The sequence below is a fragment of the Manis javanica genome, chromosome X (genome assembly GCF_040802235.1).
Source record: "Manis javanica isolate MJ-LG chromosome X, MJ_LKY, whole genome shotgun sequence".
Taxonomy (NCBI): Eukaryota; Metazoa; Chordata; class Mammalia; order Pholidota; family Manidae; genus Manis; species Manis javanica.
Window position 1 is genome coordinate 94,134,422 of NC_133174.1, and position 16,555 is coordinate 94,150,976.

At 37.4% G+C, this 16,555-nt stretch overlaps 1 protein-coding gene across 1 annotated transcript; it reads right to left on the reverse strand.

The window, feature by feature from the left end:
• Positions 1-1,185: 1,185 nt before the first annotated feature.
• Positions 1,186-2,447, reverse strand: TCEAL7 (transcription elongation factor A like 7). Its single transcript, XM_017660692.2, is given in 3 exon segments — positions 1,186-1,294; positions 2,178-2,396; positions 2,398-2,447. Coding segments are annotated over 3 exon segments (378 nt in total).
• Positions 2,448-16,555: the final 14,108 nt, after the last annotated feature.

Here is a 16,555-nt window from a genome sequence, read left to right on the forward strand (position 1 = left end):
GATTATAAGGAGATTCCTTCCATACTTCCCAGTTGAAACAGGGTCTATAGTGAGGATTTATGAAACAGTAATGGAGATGATTTCAAGGGGACCCCAAAATGAAGATTCTAAGGCCAAACGCACAGAAATTCTGATTCAGTATGTTTGTAAGAGTATGTGTGTGTATGGGGAGCTATGTGTCAGAATTTTGCATTTTTAATAAGCACTCCAGGTGACTATAATGTAAGAAGCTGACTTTTCAAGAGAGATTAGTTTTACAATGTTACAATACTTTTATAGATTGAATTTGGAGAATAATCTCTTTTCTGTTTGATTCCTTTTGAAAGCGTAAGTTATACTTTCTAGAGAGATAGATTATTGCCAATTTTATGTAATCAGAAGTAAAACTGGGTCAAGAACACAAGAATTCTAATTAAGTAAACATTTATTAAGTACCCATTATAAGTAAGTCACAACACTAATCAATAGAAGTATAATGACATAGTCTTTGAGATGCAAAATGCAAAAAGTCCAGTTAGGAAATAATGCTTAAGTGTATATACACATATACATATCTTTTGTAAGACTAAAACTATATATACTTACACACATATATATATATGTACATATATATATATATACAAATACACACCAAATATATATATAGGTACACATATACACTAAGAAGAATATATTCATATATTTCTATATATACAATGTTATGTATTTATTAGTTCTACAAATAATTTTTACATGTGTTTCAGGAGGGGAAGTGTTGGGGGAAAGGGGATTGTTCTTTAGATCTGTTTCCTGTATCACTTTGTGCAATTTACATGTTCCCAGAGTCTCTTCTGAACCAGTAGGCAGGCCTGCCAGGAGCCTTCAGGGAGAGATGATACCACAGGAGAAGGAAAAAAAAATTTTAGCCCTTAGACCTAGGGCAGCAACTCTGGCTACAGTATGTCATATTTGGCTCAAGTTTGTACCCAGGTGCAGCTACCAACATGGACTCATCATGTCTGACTACTTTGGAGAGGAGGGGTCCTGTTATTGAAAATGCAAGGCACTGTTTTGCTAAGAATTCTGTCAACACTGTGCCCGAAGCAGCACTAGAGCAATCCTACCTGTGTTAAGTGTCATCATGAAGCAGATAGAAAGGCTTTGGAAGACAGAACGGAGTTAAACCCACTGGGGACTCCAGGAAACTCAGTGGGGTTGTAGCACTCGGGGACTCCAGTACACCAGCAGTGCTGGGGGCCCGCAGACCAGAGGACCCAGCAGAAGAGGCAGCAGTGCCCAGCAGGCATGGCAGGGCCTAGGGGAGCAGAGAGGGGTACAGCTCAACAAAAGAGGACTGACATGGCAGCCCCCACCTCCCTGCCTATTGTACTTGCTCCTGAGCACAGGGCTCTACCCTCAAGTAACTGTCCTGTAGTGGAATGCACAGGAGCCCACCAACTGCAGCTCAGGGTCACCTCATTTCCTCCCCACAGCATCCCTGTGAGGCTAATGTCTTCCCCATGAAAAGATTAAGTCTTAAGTAAGTATGTCTGTAATAATTGCCAGTTTTATTCCTCTGGCTAAGATATCCAGAGGCAACTTGAAGTTTACATTTATTTTTTATAGTTCTGTTATTAAGAATTTATGAAGTGTTTTTACTGCCCTTCAAAGTTGGTTAACAAGTTCTTTTATTATGTCTGTTTAAGTTTTTTGTGCTACAACCACGTAATACACACACATATATATTCATTTTTTGAACAATGAGAAGATGTAGACAGGCAAAAAAAAAAAAGACAAGAAAGAAAATACAGATCACACAGAGATTCGCTGTTAACTTTTTGGTGTATAATAATTCAGACATTTTCCTTTGCATTATGCCATATATAAATGTACATGTAAGGCGTATATATGTGTAATGTGGTTTGCAATGTATTATTTTTACTTTACAATATACAATGAGCATCTTCTCATGCAAATGAATGGAACGTCCCTATTACATGAGTGAGATTGGGTCAAAAGATGAGATGTTAGTAACAAGTCTCATGTGAATCAAAGGAGCACTGAAGGACTGGAGTCAAAAGGCAGCAAATATTTAGCAAGAAAATGCATACAAAAAGAAACCAATGGCGGCAATATTAATAATGGAAAATAGTTGAATTCAGGAGAGAAATGCATTAGATAGGATAAGGGGGGGATGCCTATGGTTAGAATGCACGGCCCTAAATTTCTTTCTCAGACCCCTTATCTCTTCCAAACACCTTTCTATCTCATCTCCCTCTCTTGTCATTTCTTCATCCTTAAAATGCCTATAGTCTATGTCCTCTTTAAATTCCTCAAGAGACTGAAGCAGCCTTTGCCTAAAATTCCCTTCTGTTTGCTGGCATTGAAATTCTCCATAGGAGCGTTCTTCCTCTCTGTGGCACGATGCTGTTGGGCTTTCCTTCATTTTTTTTGCAGGGTTTCTGCATGATGTTTTTGTTCCTGCTTAAGTCCTAGGAGAAAATGTAGAGTAAGGCTGCTTCAGTTCAGGGTCGTTTCACTCAGGATTGTCAGTTTCTCTTTGAAGTAAGGTATTTGCCTAATCTCCCATCCCCTCCCACCCAGGTCCAACCCTCAGAAGTTCGAGCTACCGCCCTTTCCCCGACCCCCTTCCTCTCCCTCTCCAACCCACCAGTTCTTCCTCAAACAAGACTAATGGCCTCTCGGATGGGCGGGAGAGGGAGAGCCGACCTGGAGTGGAGCTGTGAGGCCGCAAATTTTACCCAGTTCTCGCCCTTCCCAACTCCCACCCTCAGAGATGCCAGTCTAAGTGCCTCCCTTATTACTGACCTGTGACGATTCAGGATAGCTCCGTCCTGCCTTTCTTGCCTCGAGACATCTGTGAACCCAGACCCTCAGACCTGCAGACAGAAAGGAAGGGGGCGGAGTGGAGAGAGTTCTCTGTGAATCGACCAGACCCAGAGACCACACACACGTTATTGCTGAATCCAGCATTCTCATAACCATCATTGCTGAAAATTTCCTACCTCCTGGATCTCTGACCCCACTCCCCACCCCTCATTCTCAGGCCTAGTTCTTGCAAGGTCCACTGTCCCCTCTCTCCCCAACCCCTACATCCCTCACAGGCGGGCACTGAATGAGACGAACTATTTTCAAAATATCTCTAAATTTCTCTGTCTTCACCCCAGGGTTCCAGCCGTTCTCCACACACTAACCCACACCTCCTTTACCCCAACAGCACTGGAGAAAGAGGAGAAAGATAAAGGGAAGGCTTGCAAATCTGAGAGAGGCTGGTTATTTCTAAACTGTCTCTAAATCTCTGTGTGTCTCTCACGAGATTTACACCTACTCCAGCCCCACCCCACCCCCTTCAAAAAATACAGTTATGTCTAACGAGTTTGCAGGGGGTTCGGGGAAAGCAAGTCTGGACCTAGTCCAGTCGGTTGATACAGACACTACCACCCCAGGGAGTCCAGATGTTCCCTTGCACCAACCTGGTGGGATGTAAGGAATTAAATCCTCCTCTTGGCCACAAGCATCAACGACTGCAGGGCAGTGAGGAGATGGTACCCAGAGGAGAAAGAACCCCGGGAATATAAGGCCTTCACTTCAGCTTGGTCACGTGAGGATTAAGTCATCCTCCAACTTTGGTCTCCACTTTCCCTCCCAGTAGCTGTGCTGTAGAAGTGGACTGGTTTGCCAACCTCCCACCCCCCACCACACCAGGCCCTGTCACTCATTTTTGTCATTGCTAATCCCAGAGGTCTAAAGTGCCCCCTCCCCCTATGGTTGGAATTTGCCTTTCTCTACCAGAGAAAGGCTGAGTCTTTCCATAGTCATATTAACCACTGTTACTTTTCTGGAGGTTGTGTTCAGAGAGAGGATTTGACTCATCCTCTTCTAAACTACAGGTACACCAAAGTAGCAGCCTTCCTTCCACGCACTCTCCCCCAGTCACTAATGGCCACCTTTTCCCTTGTAGATCTATTCTGGAAACCAGTGTCGAAACCACACTGGATGGATAGCATACATTAGGAAAGGAAGTCATGATTAGGATTGTGTTTTTTACTTTTGTTCAGATAATTTACTCTTCTTTTCCATATTATCCATAAATTTATTATATTCTTTTAATAATCATAAATATACTAACAATATGTATATTTGGAAAAAGTTTTAAGATAGAAGGATAAAAAGACTCAGCCACCTGTTTCTGCTTCGAGTCATAAGATAAATATAGACCCTCCAAGCAGACACATTTTTGGAAGTTTAAAATGTACAGGGCACTATGTAAGAACTTGTTCACCATGTAAGAACTTGTTCATTATGCTTCAGAAGATTGGAGACTGTTGAGAATTAGGCTTGGGGTTGATTAATGATTGTGCATTGAGTCCCCCTATACAGAATTTTATTGCTGTTAACCATTTGATCAATAAATATGAGAGATGCCCTCTCAAAAAAAAAATGTACAGGGAAGCTGGAGATTACCCTTTGAGGAGCCCTTGGCCATGTGAGGCCCTTTCAGTAGGTGAGCTGCTGCGGCCATTATCCAACATAATACCTTGTCCTTAGATTTTCAGATCTCCAAAGTCAGTCATAAACTTTTACTAGTTCAATCTCAGTATCATACTCCCTCTCTGCCAGTTTGTACCATGCCTTTTATTTCCTTCAATACTGTGTCCAAAAGGTTCTACCTTTCCTCAACACTCTTATTCAGAATCAAATCGTTTTTCATTTCTTCCAGACATCTCCATCCTAGTTATGTTTCCTTAGACCTTATTCAGCCATACTTGATAGAAGCACTAATAGAAACTGGCCACATTCAGTCACTTTTCACACTAAACTTTTTGTTGTTAAGGATTTTGGTACTAACTTAAGTGGATTTGTTGATGTGTTAGCTTGAAATATACACAACAGAAAGTGGAATGTGTTCTTTAAACTTGTCTTTAGGAAGACTGTGGCTCTTTATAATGTAAAGTTGCCACTAATGAGTTTGATGCAAATGGTCTCAAAAAATATTTCAGGGAAGAAAGAGAAGATGTCCTAAAAAGGGTAGAGTGCTGTTATCACAGTTATTAAGGAACAGTTAGCTGTGATAGAGGTAAAGGATTTGTTGGTGGAGTGGGGGAATTACTGAATCTTCTGTGAACAGTTTTTCATGCAGATGGTTAGACTTCTATTTTTCAGATGGCTGGAAGGATTCAGGTGCTGAAGATTTTGGTATTGTAGTAAGAAGCATGTCTCTGAACAGATGTGAGTTTGGATTAATTACATTTACTTATCTATTGTCTAAGCTTGGGTCTGAAACTTGGATATTAAAATGTTCTTGTGTCTCATCTATAAAATGAGGCCAATAGTTCTTAAGTACTTCATAGAGCTGTCAGAATAAAATGATGAAATCTATATGAAGAATTTCATACATGACAAATACCAAGTGCTCCAGTAAATGACAGGTGCTAATGATTACCTCCTAAGAATCTTGGGAATCATTCCAGTTTCTGCTCTGGATCCACTGCCACTGCCTTAATGCAAGCATCCATGAACTCCTGGACAGCTACAACATTTACTGGCCCCTTTGCCTTACATCTTCTCAACTTAAAACAGAATAGTGAAAATACCAACAGCATTCTTCAGTGAACTAGAGCAAATAGTTCTAAAATTCATATGGAACCACAAAAGACCCCAAATAGCCAAAGCAATCCTGAGAAGGAAGAAAAAAGCAGGGGGAATCTCACTTCCCAACTTCAAGCTCTACTACAAAGCCACAGTAATCAAGACAATTTGGTACTGGCACAAGAACAGAACCATAGACCAATGGAACAGACTAGAGAGCACAGATATAAACCCAAACAAATACGATCAATTAATATATGATAAAGGAGCCATGGATATACAATAGGGAAATGACAGCCTCTTCAACAGCTGGTGTTGGCAAAACTGGACAGCTATATGTAGGAGAATGAAACTGAATTATTGTCTAACCCCTACACAAAAGTAAACTCAAAATGGACCAAAGACCTGAATGTAAGTCATGAAACCATAAAACTCTAAGAAAAAAACATAGGCAAAAATCTCATGGACATAAACATGAGCAACTTCTTCATGAACATGTCTTGCTGGGCAAGGGAAACAAAAGCAAAAATGAACAAGTGGGACTATTTCAAACTAAAAAGCTTCTGTATAGCAAAGAACACCATCAGTAGAACAAAAAGACATCCTAAAGTATGGGAGAATATATTCACAAATGATATATCTGATAAGGGGTTGACATCTAAAATATAAAGAGCTCATTCCCCTCAACAAACAAAAAGCAAATAAGCCAATTAAAAAATGGGCAGAGGAGCTGAACAGACAGTTCTCCAAAGAAGAAATTCAGATGGCCAACAGGCATGTGAAGAGATGCTCCACATCCCTAATCAGCAGAGAAATGCAAATTAAAACCACAATATCCCTTTACACCCATTAGGATGGCCAACATCCAAAAGATAAACAACAACAAATTTTGGGAAGGATATGGAGAAAGGGGAACCCTCCTACACTGCTGGTGGGAATGTAAACTGTTCAACCATTGTGAAAGCAGTATGGACGTTCCTCAAAAAACTCAAAATAGAAATACCATTTGACCCAGAAATTTCACTCCTAGGAAATTACACTAAGAATGCAGGAGCCCAGTTTGAAAAAGACAGATGCACCCCTATGTTTATCACAGCACTATTTACAATAGCCAAGAAATGGAAACAACCTAAGTGTCCATCAGTAGATGAATAGATAAAGAAGAGGTGGTATATATACTCATGGAATACTTCAGCTATAAGAAGAAAACAAATCCTACCATTTGCAACAACATGGATGGAACTGCAGGGTATTATGCTCAGTGAAATAAGCCAGGTGGAGAAAGACACATATCAAATTATTTCACTCATCTGTGGAGTATAAGACCAAAGAAAAAACTGAAGGAACAAAACAGCAGCAGACTCACAGAACCCAAGAATGGACTAACAGTTACCAAAGGGAAAAGAATTGGGAAGGATAGGTGGGAAGGGAGGAATAAGAGGGGAAAAGGGGCATCACAATTAGCATATATAATTTAGGTGGGGAGACATGGGGAAAGCACTATAGCAGAGAAGACAAGTAGTGATTCTATAGCATATTACTACACTGATGGACAGTGACTGTAATGGGGTATGTGGTGGGGACTTGAGAATAGGGGGAGTCTAGTAACCATAACGTTGTTCATGTAATTGTACATTAATGATAGCAAAATAAAAAATAGAAAATAAACAAAAACAAAAAACAGAAAAAAACCAGAATGGTGATTCCAATCCACAGATATGAGCATATCACACTGCCTTGCATTATTTCACTTCATCCCCCATCAATCCTACTAGTTAGGCACATCTTTAGTTGATATTCTAAACATTTCATAGACTATGTATTTATAGGTAAAAGCTGTTATGAAAATACATGCAAATTTAAACAAAGTAAGGTATTGAGTTAGATTTGATGTTTTTCCCTAGTATTGGCTCATGGGACTCATAGGTGAGGACAAGGAAACATTACCTATCACAAAAAGATACTCCAAAAATTGGCACCAGATATCTTCATTAGAGCTTATCAAGAGATGTCTAAGTCAGCTCTACTATCTACAATCACCACCCCAGCTTTCCCCCGCTGCAACTCATTGTAAGGAGACAGGTAAGGGTAAGAGGTAAAGAATTGTGGGAGCTATTGACCTTGCAGGGAGTTCAGTATTGTTCACTATAACACCACTACCACCACCACCACAAGTAATACTTAACACTTATATGATACTTCTTATGTGCCCGGCACTCTTCTAAGCACTTTACATATGCTAACTGAATTAATAGTCATTAATACTCACAATCCTATTATTAGAAGACTAGGGAGTACAGAGATTAAGTAACTTTCCCAAAGTCATGTAGTAAATAGTGAAGATGGAATTTTCATTAAAGTACTCTGACTCCAGGGTTGGCACATGATGAAAGTCGATTCTATTTCTTCCTCATGGATGAAAGGAAGAACATAGTTCTTCCCTCTTTTAAACCAAGTAGAGTGGAGGTTCTAAGAGAATCATGTACAGAGAAAGGTCTGAAAGAAGGGGGTACTGGTGTACAGTCCCTAGTTATATCACTGCTTACCATATTGATCCAAAAGAGATGGCAGGGTGAAGACAGAGACAATATATTCCCACCTTTAATATCACAAGGATGGGTGAATTTTCCTGTGGGTTTGGTGGGTACCAGGCTGACTTGCTGGTTCCTTTTCCAATCTTGTTTCACACAGAGTGAGAGGACTCTATAAGCAAACCATTCTAGAACTGTTCAAAATATGCTAAAATAAATGAAATGACAGAAATGATGGACAAACTGGGACCAAACATATCCTCTTGCCTTGAAGAACTAGGTAACTGTACAAATATACTGAACAACTATGGACTCCAGACAGTTGGTCCCTGAGAGAGAAGTGATCAAGATGAGCTCTATGATTGATTTGGATTTTGACTAACACACCCAATGGATGGTGGCATAGGGAGGAGGAGAAACTACCTTCCTGAGTTTACAAGACAGAAACTGGAGTTTTGGGAGGAGGGAGTGGATGGAATTTGGAGGGAAGAGTACCAGAGATGAGGAATTAGTTCAGAAAAACATTCTCTGTGGAGTTCCTCTTGAATCTGTTGTATATTAAGGTGCACTTACATAAAGTGAAGTCTCATGAGGCTGGGCAAAAAATGACAAGTTATAATCCAGATATTCCATGATTACATTTATAGTAAATATACAAAATAGGCAAATCTATAGAGAGAAAGCAAATTAATGGTTTCCAGGAGCAATGGATTTCCTTTTGGGATGATGAAAATATTCTGGAGCTAGATAGTGCTGATACTTGCACAGCACTGTGGATGCACTAAAAGGCACTGGACTCTACGAAGTAATGTTGTTAAAATGGTGAATTATGTTATGTAATATTTACCTCAACAGAAAACAATGAAGGTGAAATAAAAGCATTCCCAGATGAATAAGACCTGAGAGAATTTACTGTTAGTACATATACTTTATAAGAAATATTAAAAAGGACTGTGAAAACAAGTGACTCCAGGCAGCAATTCAAATCCACACAAAGAGCAGAGTACCACTAAAAGTAATTATATAATTACAAAAGACTTCAGAAAGGCACATTTTCTCCCCTCTCTTCTCTTAACTGATTTTAGCTGATTGAATATAGAGAGATTATATAATTTTATTCTTGGTCCTATAAAATATAGAAATGTAATATATTTTGCAATGATGGTACAAATGAGGTGGTTGGGAGGAAACTTGTATTGAGTTAAGTAAATGACACCACATGGTAGTTTGAATCCATAGGGGCAAATGAAAACATCCAGAAATGAGAAAAAAGATCAATATAATAAACTCTGCATGTATACTTGTCCTCCTTTCTTTTCTCAGCTTCTATAATAGATATACAATGATACTAAGTAATAATTGTAACTACATATTTTTTGTTTTCTAACATATATAGACATAATATGTATAACAATAATTGTATAAAAAAGAAGAGGCTATAGAGCTATATTGAAGTAACAAATCTATATTATACTAGAATTAAGTTAATATAAATGTGAATTAGATCTTGATAAACTGTATAGGATAAAACCTATAGCAACCATTAAGAAAATAACTAAAAATTATATAGTGAAAAACATTAAAGGAATAAAAATGTTACACTTAAAAATATACTTAATGCAAAAGGAAACTGTAAAGTAGGAAAGAGTAATAAAAGACTTGATATATATATATATATATATATATATATATATATATATATATATATATATATAAAACAAAAAGGAATATGGCAGATGTAAATCAAATTTTATCAATAATAACATTAAATGTGAATTGGTTAAATAATCAAATCTAAGATAGAGATATAAGACTGGATATAAAAACAATATCCACTAATCTGCTGTCTACAGGAGATACACTTTATACTTAAAGGTACAAATATGTTAAAAATAAAAGGATGGAAAAGATAAATCATGCAACAGCAACCACAAGAAAATGGAAGTGGTTATACTAATATCAGACAAGTGGCTTTAAAATGAAACATTTTCTAAAGATAAAGAGGTATTTTATAATGATAAGAAATTAAATCTATCAGGAAGATATACAAATTATATATATGTACACACTTAACAAGAGATCCCCAAATACATGAATCAAAAACTCACCAAAGTGAAGAGTTAAACAGAAAACAATAGTCAGAATTTCTCTTCACTAATAGAGTAAGTAGGCAAAAGTTAAATGAGAGGGAACCCACCAACTATATCTAACTATATACATGCTAAGAAATTAAAAAGTCCCAATAAATTTAAAATTAGTGATATTATGCAAAGTATATCCTGGGATTACAATGCAGTGAAATTGGAAATTAATAATAGAAATTTGGGAAAGTGAAAATATGTAGAAATTAAACCACAATGTGACAAGAGGTCATGAGAAAATTAGGGAATACTTTGACATGAATGAAAATTAACACACAACAGACCACAACCTATGGCTTACTACAACAGCCTTTCATAATAATAAAAAAGAAACTCAAAACATTAGGAATAGAGGAAACATTTTCAACCTGATGAAGGGCATATAAGTAAAATCCACAGCTAACATCCTACTCAGTGGTAAAAGATTGAATGCTTTACTCCTGTGCTCAGGAACAAGACAAGGATGTCTGATCTCATAACTTCTAGTTTACACTGTGCTGGAAGTCCTTGAAAGGGCAATTAGGCAAGAAAATGAAATTGGAAGTATCCAGATTGGAAAGGGAGAAATAAATGTATCTCTATTTGCAGGTGACATAAATCTTATATACAGAAAAATATTAAAGAATCTGTAAGATAGCTACTGGAACTAATAAATGAATTTGGCAAAACCATAAGGTATAAGATCAACACACAAAACTAGTTGTTTTTATGTATACCAGTGATGAACAAAATGAAAAGAAAATTAAGGAAACAATTCCATTTGCAGTAGCATCAAAAAAGAATAAAATATTTAGGAAGATATTTAATTTATTCTCTGAATTGCAAAACTTATACTCTGAAAATTACAAAGCGTGCATTTCATTGCATTAAATATATCAACCACTCCCTTCTGGCCTGTAAGTTTTCTGTTGAGAAGTCTGAAGATAGCCTTATAGGTATTCCTTGTATGTGATTTTTTTCTCTCTCTGGCTGCTTTTAATACTCTGTATTAATTATTAATCTTTGCCATTTTAATTATGATATGTCTTGGTGTTGTCTTCCTTGGGTCCCTTGTGTTGGTAGATATGTGTACTTCCATGGCCTGAGAGACTATCTCCTTCCCCAGATTGGGGAAATTTTCAGCAACTACCTCCTCAAAGACACTTTCTATCCCTTTTTCTCTCTCTTCTTCTCCTGGTACCCTTATAATGTGAATATTGTTGCATTTAGATTGGTCACACAGTTCTCTCAATATTCTTTCACTCCTAGAGATCCTTTTTTCTCTCTGTGTCTCAGCTTCTTTGTATTCCTGTTCTCTAATTTCTATTTCATTTACCGTCTTTTCTACTTCATCTAATCTGCTTTTAAATCCCTCCATTGTATGCTTCATTTCAGATACTGTATTCTTGAACATTTGTATCTCATTCCTGAATTCCTGCATGAGTTCTTGAATATTTTTCTATAGCTCCATGAACATGTTTATGGTTTTTATTTTGAAATCTCTTTCAGGAAGATAGATGAGTTTCATTTCATTTGGCCCTCTTTCTGGTGTTTGTGGGATTTGGGGTTGAACCAGGTTCCTTTGATGTTTCATATTTGTATGTGGTGCCCTCTAGTGCCCAGAAGCTCGCTATACTCTTTAGAGCTGCTGAGCTCCTGGAGCAATGGCAGGGGTTGCAGGGGAGCAGCGTTGGTGCCTGCTGGGAGAAAAGAGGTCTTTTCTGATTCCCAGCTGCAGTGCCTGTCTCCACTGCCAGGGCCAGTGGGTCCAGCATGCAGGGAGAAGCCTCTATGCTTTGCACTTGTAGCTGCTGTTGGCAGGGCTGCCCTCTGGCCGGCCTTGCATAATGGCTGGGGCAGCCAGTTTGCAAGCCATTGCCAGCCGGGAGAAAGGTGCAACAGGCTGTGTATCAAGGTGGGGGGCCTCTTAGCTGCATAGCCAGCCAGGGGAATGGAGCACCTGAAGCTCCTGAAAGTTCCCAACCTGCTGGGCAGAGTGCACCCAAACAATTTTGTCCACCTGTCCTTTCTCCTGAGCAGCAAGCTCTGTACAACCTTGCCCCTTAAGTAGCCCTCTCGCTGTTAGGAAGTCTCTCAGACTGCCCACCTTTCTTTTGCCCCAGAGCTGCCAGATGTAGATCCCGGTTTACCATGAGCAGCTGGAATCTCAGTTTTTCCAGGTGTTCTGCCTGTCTTAGCTTTCCAACCCCACTAATCTCCAGAGCACCATGTAATGTAGGTTCGTGCTCCCAGAGCAGATCTCCAGGGCTGGGTGTTCAGCAGTCCTAGGTCGCCACCCCTTTCCCCACTCAGTTTCTCTTCCTCCCTCTGGTGAACTAGGGTGGGGGAAGGGCTTGAGTCCCTCTGGATTATGGCTTTAGTACTTTTCCCTTTTCCTTGAGGTGTGCTGGTTTCCTCATATTTAGCCTGTCTGCTGTAGCGTTGTCCCTGTAGCTCTTTCAGGATTTGAAGTATTAGCTCTATTTTCATATTACATGTGGTTTTGGGAGGAGGTTTCTGCCTCACCTCTCACGTAGCCATCTTTAATCATCTCAGATAATGGTTTTTAGATATGATACCAAAAGCATAAGAAACAAAAGAAAAAAAATAGTTTAAATTGGACATTTTCAAAATTCAAACTTTCATGCCTCAAAGGATATCATCAAGGAAATGAAAAGACACTCAAGAGAATATGAAAGAAATTGCAATTTATATCTGATAAGGAATTTGTATCAAAAATACACAAAGAGCTATTATACTGGATAATAAAAAGACAACCCAATTAAAACTGAGGAAGTGATCTGAACAGATGTATACCCAAGGAATGTACATATGGCTGATAAGCACATGAAGCAACGTTCAATGTCACTAGCCATTAGGGAAATGCAAATCAAAACCACAATGAAATATCACTTTACTTCCATTAAGATGGTTATATTCTAAAATGCAGACAATAACCAATGTTGATGAGGCTTTGGAAAATATGGCACTCTCATACATTGCTGATGGAAATGAAAAAGGGTGCAAATTCTTTGGAAAACATTTTGGCATTTCCTCAAAATTAAATATAGAATTACTATATGACCCAGCAATTTCACTCCTAGGTATATACACAGAGAAAAGAAAACATATGTCCACACAAAGATTTGTATATGAATGCTTATAGTAGTCTTATCCATAATAGACAAAAGTTGGAAACAACTCAAATGTCCATCAACTGACATACAATATACAATACAATGTACATCTTTAAAGGGCTGAAAGAAAAAAATGCTAGCTTAGAATTCTGAGAAATGCACTTTAAATATAAAGACACAGGCTGGTTAATAGTAACAGAATGGGAAAAGAAATAGTATGCAAACACTAATCATAAGAAAGTGGGAGTGGCCAGATTAATATCAGCAAAGTAGATTTCAGAGCACAAAATGTCCATTCACAAATACGTGGATAAAGAAATGCTGTATATACATACAATAGGATATCATTCAGTCTTAAAAAAGTGAAATTCTGATGCATACTACAACATGGATGAGCCTTGAAGACATTATGTTAAGTGCAAAAAGCCAGGCCAAAAGAGCAAATATTATGTTTCCACTTATATGAGGTACTTAAAATAGTCAGATTCATAAGAGAGATAGTAGAATAGTGCTTGTCAGGGGCCGGGGGAAGGGAGGAATGTTTAGTGGGTACAGAGTTGCAGTTTGGAAAATGGAAAAGTTATGGAGATGGATGGTGGTAATGGTTGCAAAACAATATGAATGTACTTAATGCCATAGAACTGTACACTATAAGATGGTAAATTTTGTATTATGTATACATATTTTTACCATAATAAAAAATATTTTTAAAAATGAGGAGTAGAGAACTTTTAGATTAAAAGAGATTGAAGAGACATATCAAGTAAGGATAATAATGTATGTGTGTCATTGGAACCTCATTCAAACAAATGTAAAACAAAAAACCATAATAAGTATGGAGCAAAGGAAAACTTGAACACTGAACAGATATTTGATATTGAAAAGATATTATTTTAAGTATAATAATGGTATCATGATTAAGTTTATAAAGTTCTTTTAGAGATACATACTGAAAGATCAACAAATGAAATTATATGCTATCTGAAATTTGCTTCAAAATAATACAGAAGGAAAGGAATGGGTAGGAATAAAAACAGACTGACCATAAATTGAAAATTACTGTAGCTTACTGGTGGGTACATGATGTTGCATTATATTTTTCCAAACCACTTTTGAATATATTTGGAATATTCTATAATGAAAATGTTTTTTAAAATACTAAGACAAAACTTAAAAATCAAGCCCTAGTAAAGGAGAGGCATTCGCCACACACATAACTCCCAAAGAACTCATATCCAGATAAAGATATGCTGATAGCAGTATAAACTGATGGAATAGCTCTGGAAAACATTTTGGCATTATCTACTAATGGTGAAGTATGGCTATACATGACTCAGCAATTCTACTACTAAAATACACCTATCAGAGATGTGCTAGGATGTGAATAGCAGCATTATTTGTAAATGGCTCAAAAGTGGGAAATAATATCCATGAAGATGAAAATGAATACATGGTTTATGTTATATTAATGCAATAGTATAATACACGCAGTAAAAAAGAACCAGATCTATATACAAAAATGTGGATGGAGATTACTAACTAATTTGAGTGCTCTAAGATCAATAATCACATAATTAGAGTGCAACAAAATAAAAAACTTCTGATTTTTTAAGGACACCCCTAAGCAAATGGCACACTAATGACTCAGTCAAAATATTCACTATGCTTATAGTTGACAACTAGCCTGTATTCAGAACATTTATAAAGAGTTCCTAAAACTAAAAATAAGAAAACAAACAACCCAATAAAAAAATAAGTGAAATATTTGTATACAAATTTCCCAAAAGTAGATATGTTAACTAAATAACCAACTGAAAAGATGCTCAACATTGTTAATCCTCAGGAAAATATGAAATAAAACCATATTGAGATACCACTACACACCTGTTAGAATAATTAAATTTACAAAGAATAATGTCAAGCATTGTGGAGGATGGGGAGCAACTGAAACTCATATTTTGCTAGTGGGAATTTGTTTACACTTATCTACATTAATTTTCAAAATTCAACTATTTTGGAAAACTATTTGGCAGCTTTTAAAATTCTAAATAAGGCTCCGTCATTCTGCATTCACACTCACAATGTAGGTGGGTCACGAAGAAGGCAGTACAGTGTGGCGAAGGCAAGTAATGACTCTATAGCATCTTACTACGCTGATGGATAGTGACTGCAATGGGAGGGTGAGGACTTGATAACATGGGTGCATGTTGAAACCACAGTGTTGTTCATTGAAACCTTCATAAGATTGTATATCAATGATACTTTAATAAAAAAAGATTCAGCCATTCTACTCTTAGGTACTTACTTACAATAAATGAAAATACACTTCTACAAGACAAGTAGTGACTATAGCATCTTACTACACTGATGGACAGTGACTGCAATGGGGTATGTGGGGGAGACTTGATAATATGGGTGAATGTAGTAACCACAATGTTGCTCATGGGAAACCTTCATAAGATTGTATATCAATGATACCATAAAACATAGTAAGTAAATAAGTAAGTAAGTAAATAAATAAATAAATAAATAAATAAATAAATAAGGAAAAAACACTTCTACAAAAATATTTGTACATGAATTTTCACAGCAGTTTCTTTTTTAAGAAAAGCTTGTTATTGGAAGTATTCCATCAACAGGTGAACAGCCAGGGAGGGCATGAGGTCTTACAGTCCAAAAGCCCTCTAGGAACTGAATCCTGCCAACAACCTTGTGAATTAGGAAGTTGACCCTCTCTCAGTTGAGCATTAAGATGAGACTACATCCCTGATGAACACCTTGATTGTAGCCTTGTGAAAGACCATGGAGGGCCATCCAGCTAAGCTGTGCGTGATTTCTTAACCCACAGAAACTGTGAGACAATAAATGTTTGTTGTTTTTAGCCACTAAGTATTGGGGTAATTTGTTATGCAGCAACAGATAACTAAGCACATATGGTTGAACAATAAGAAGGAACAAATTACTGATGCAGGTAATAACATGGATGAAGCCAGGTGCAAAAGAATAATGTTTCCATTCATACAACATTTTTGAACAGGTAAAACCTATGTATAGTGATAGCAATCAGCTTACCAGTTTTCTGGAACAAAGTTTTTTGGGGTACTGACTGCAAAGGGGCATGACTTTCTGGAGTAATAGAAATGTTCCGTATCTTAAATGCAGTAGTGATTATGTGGGA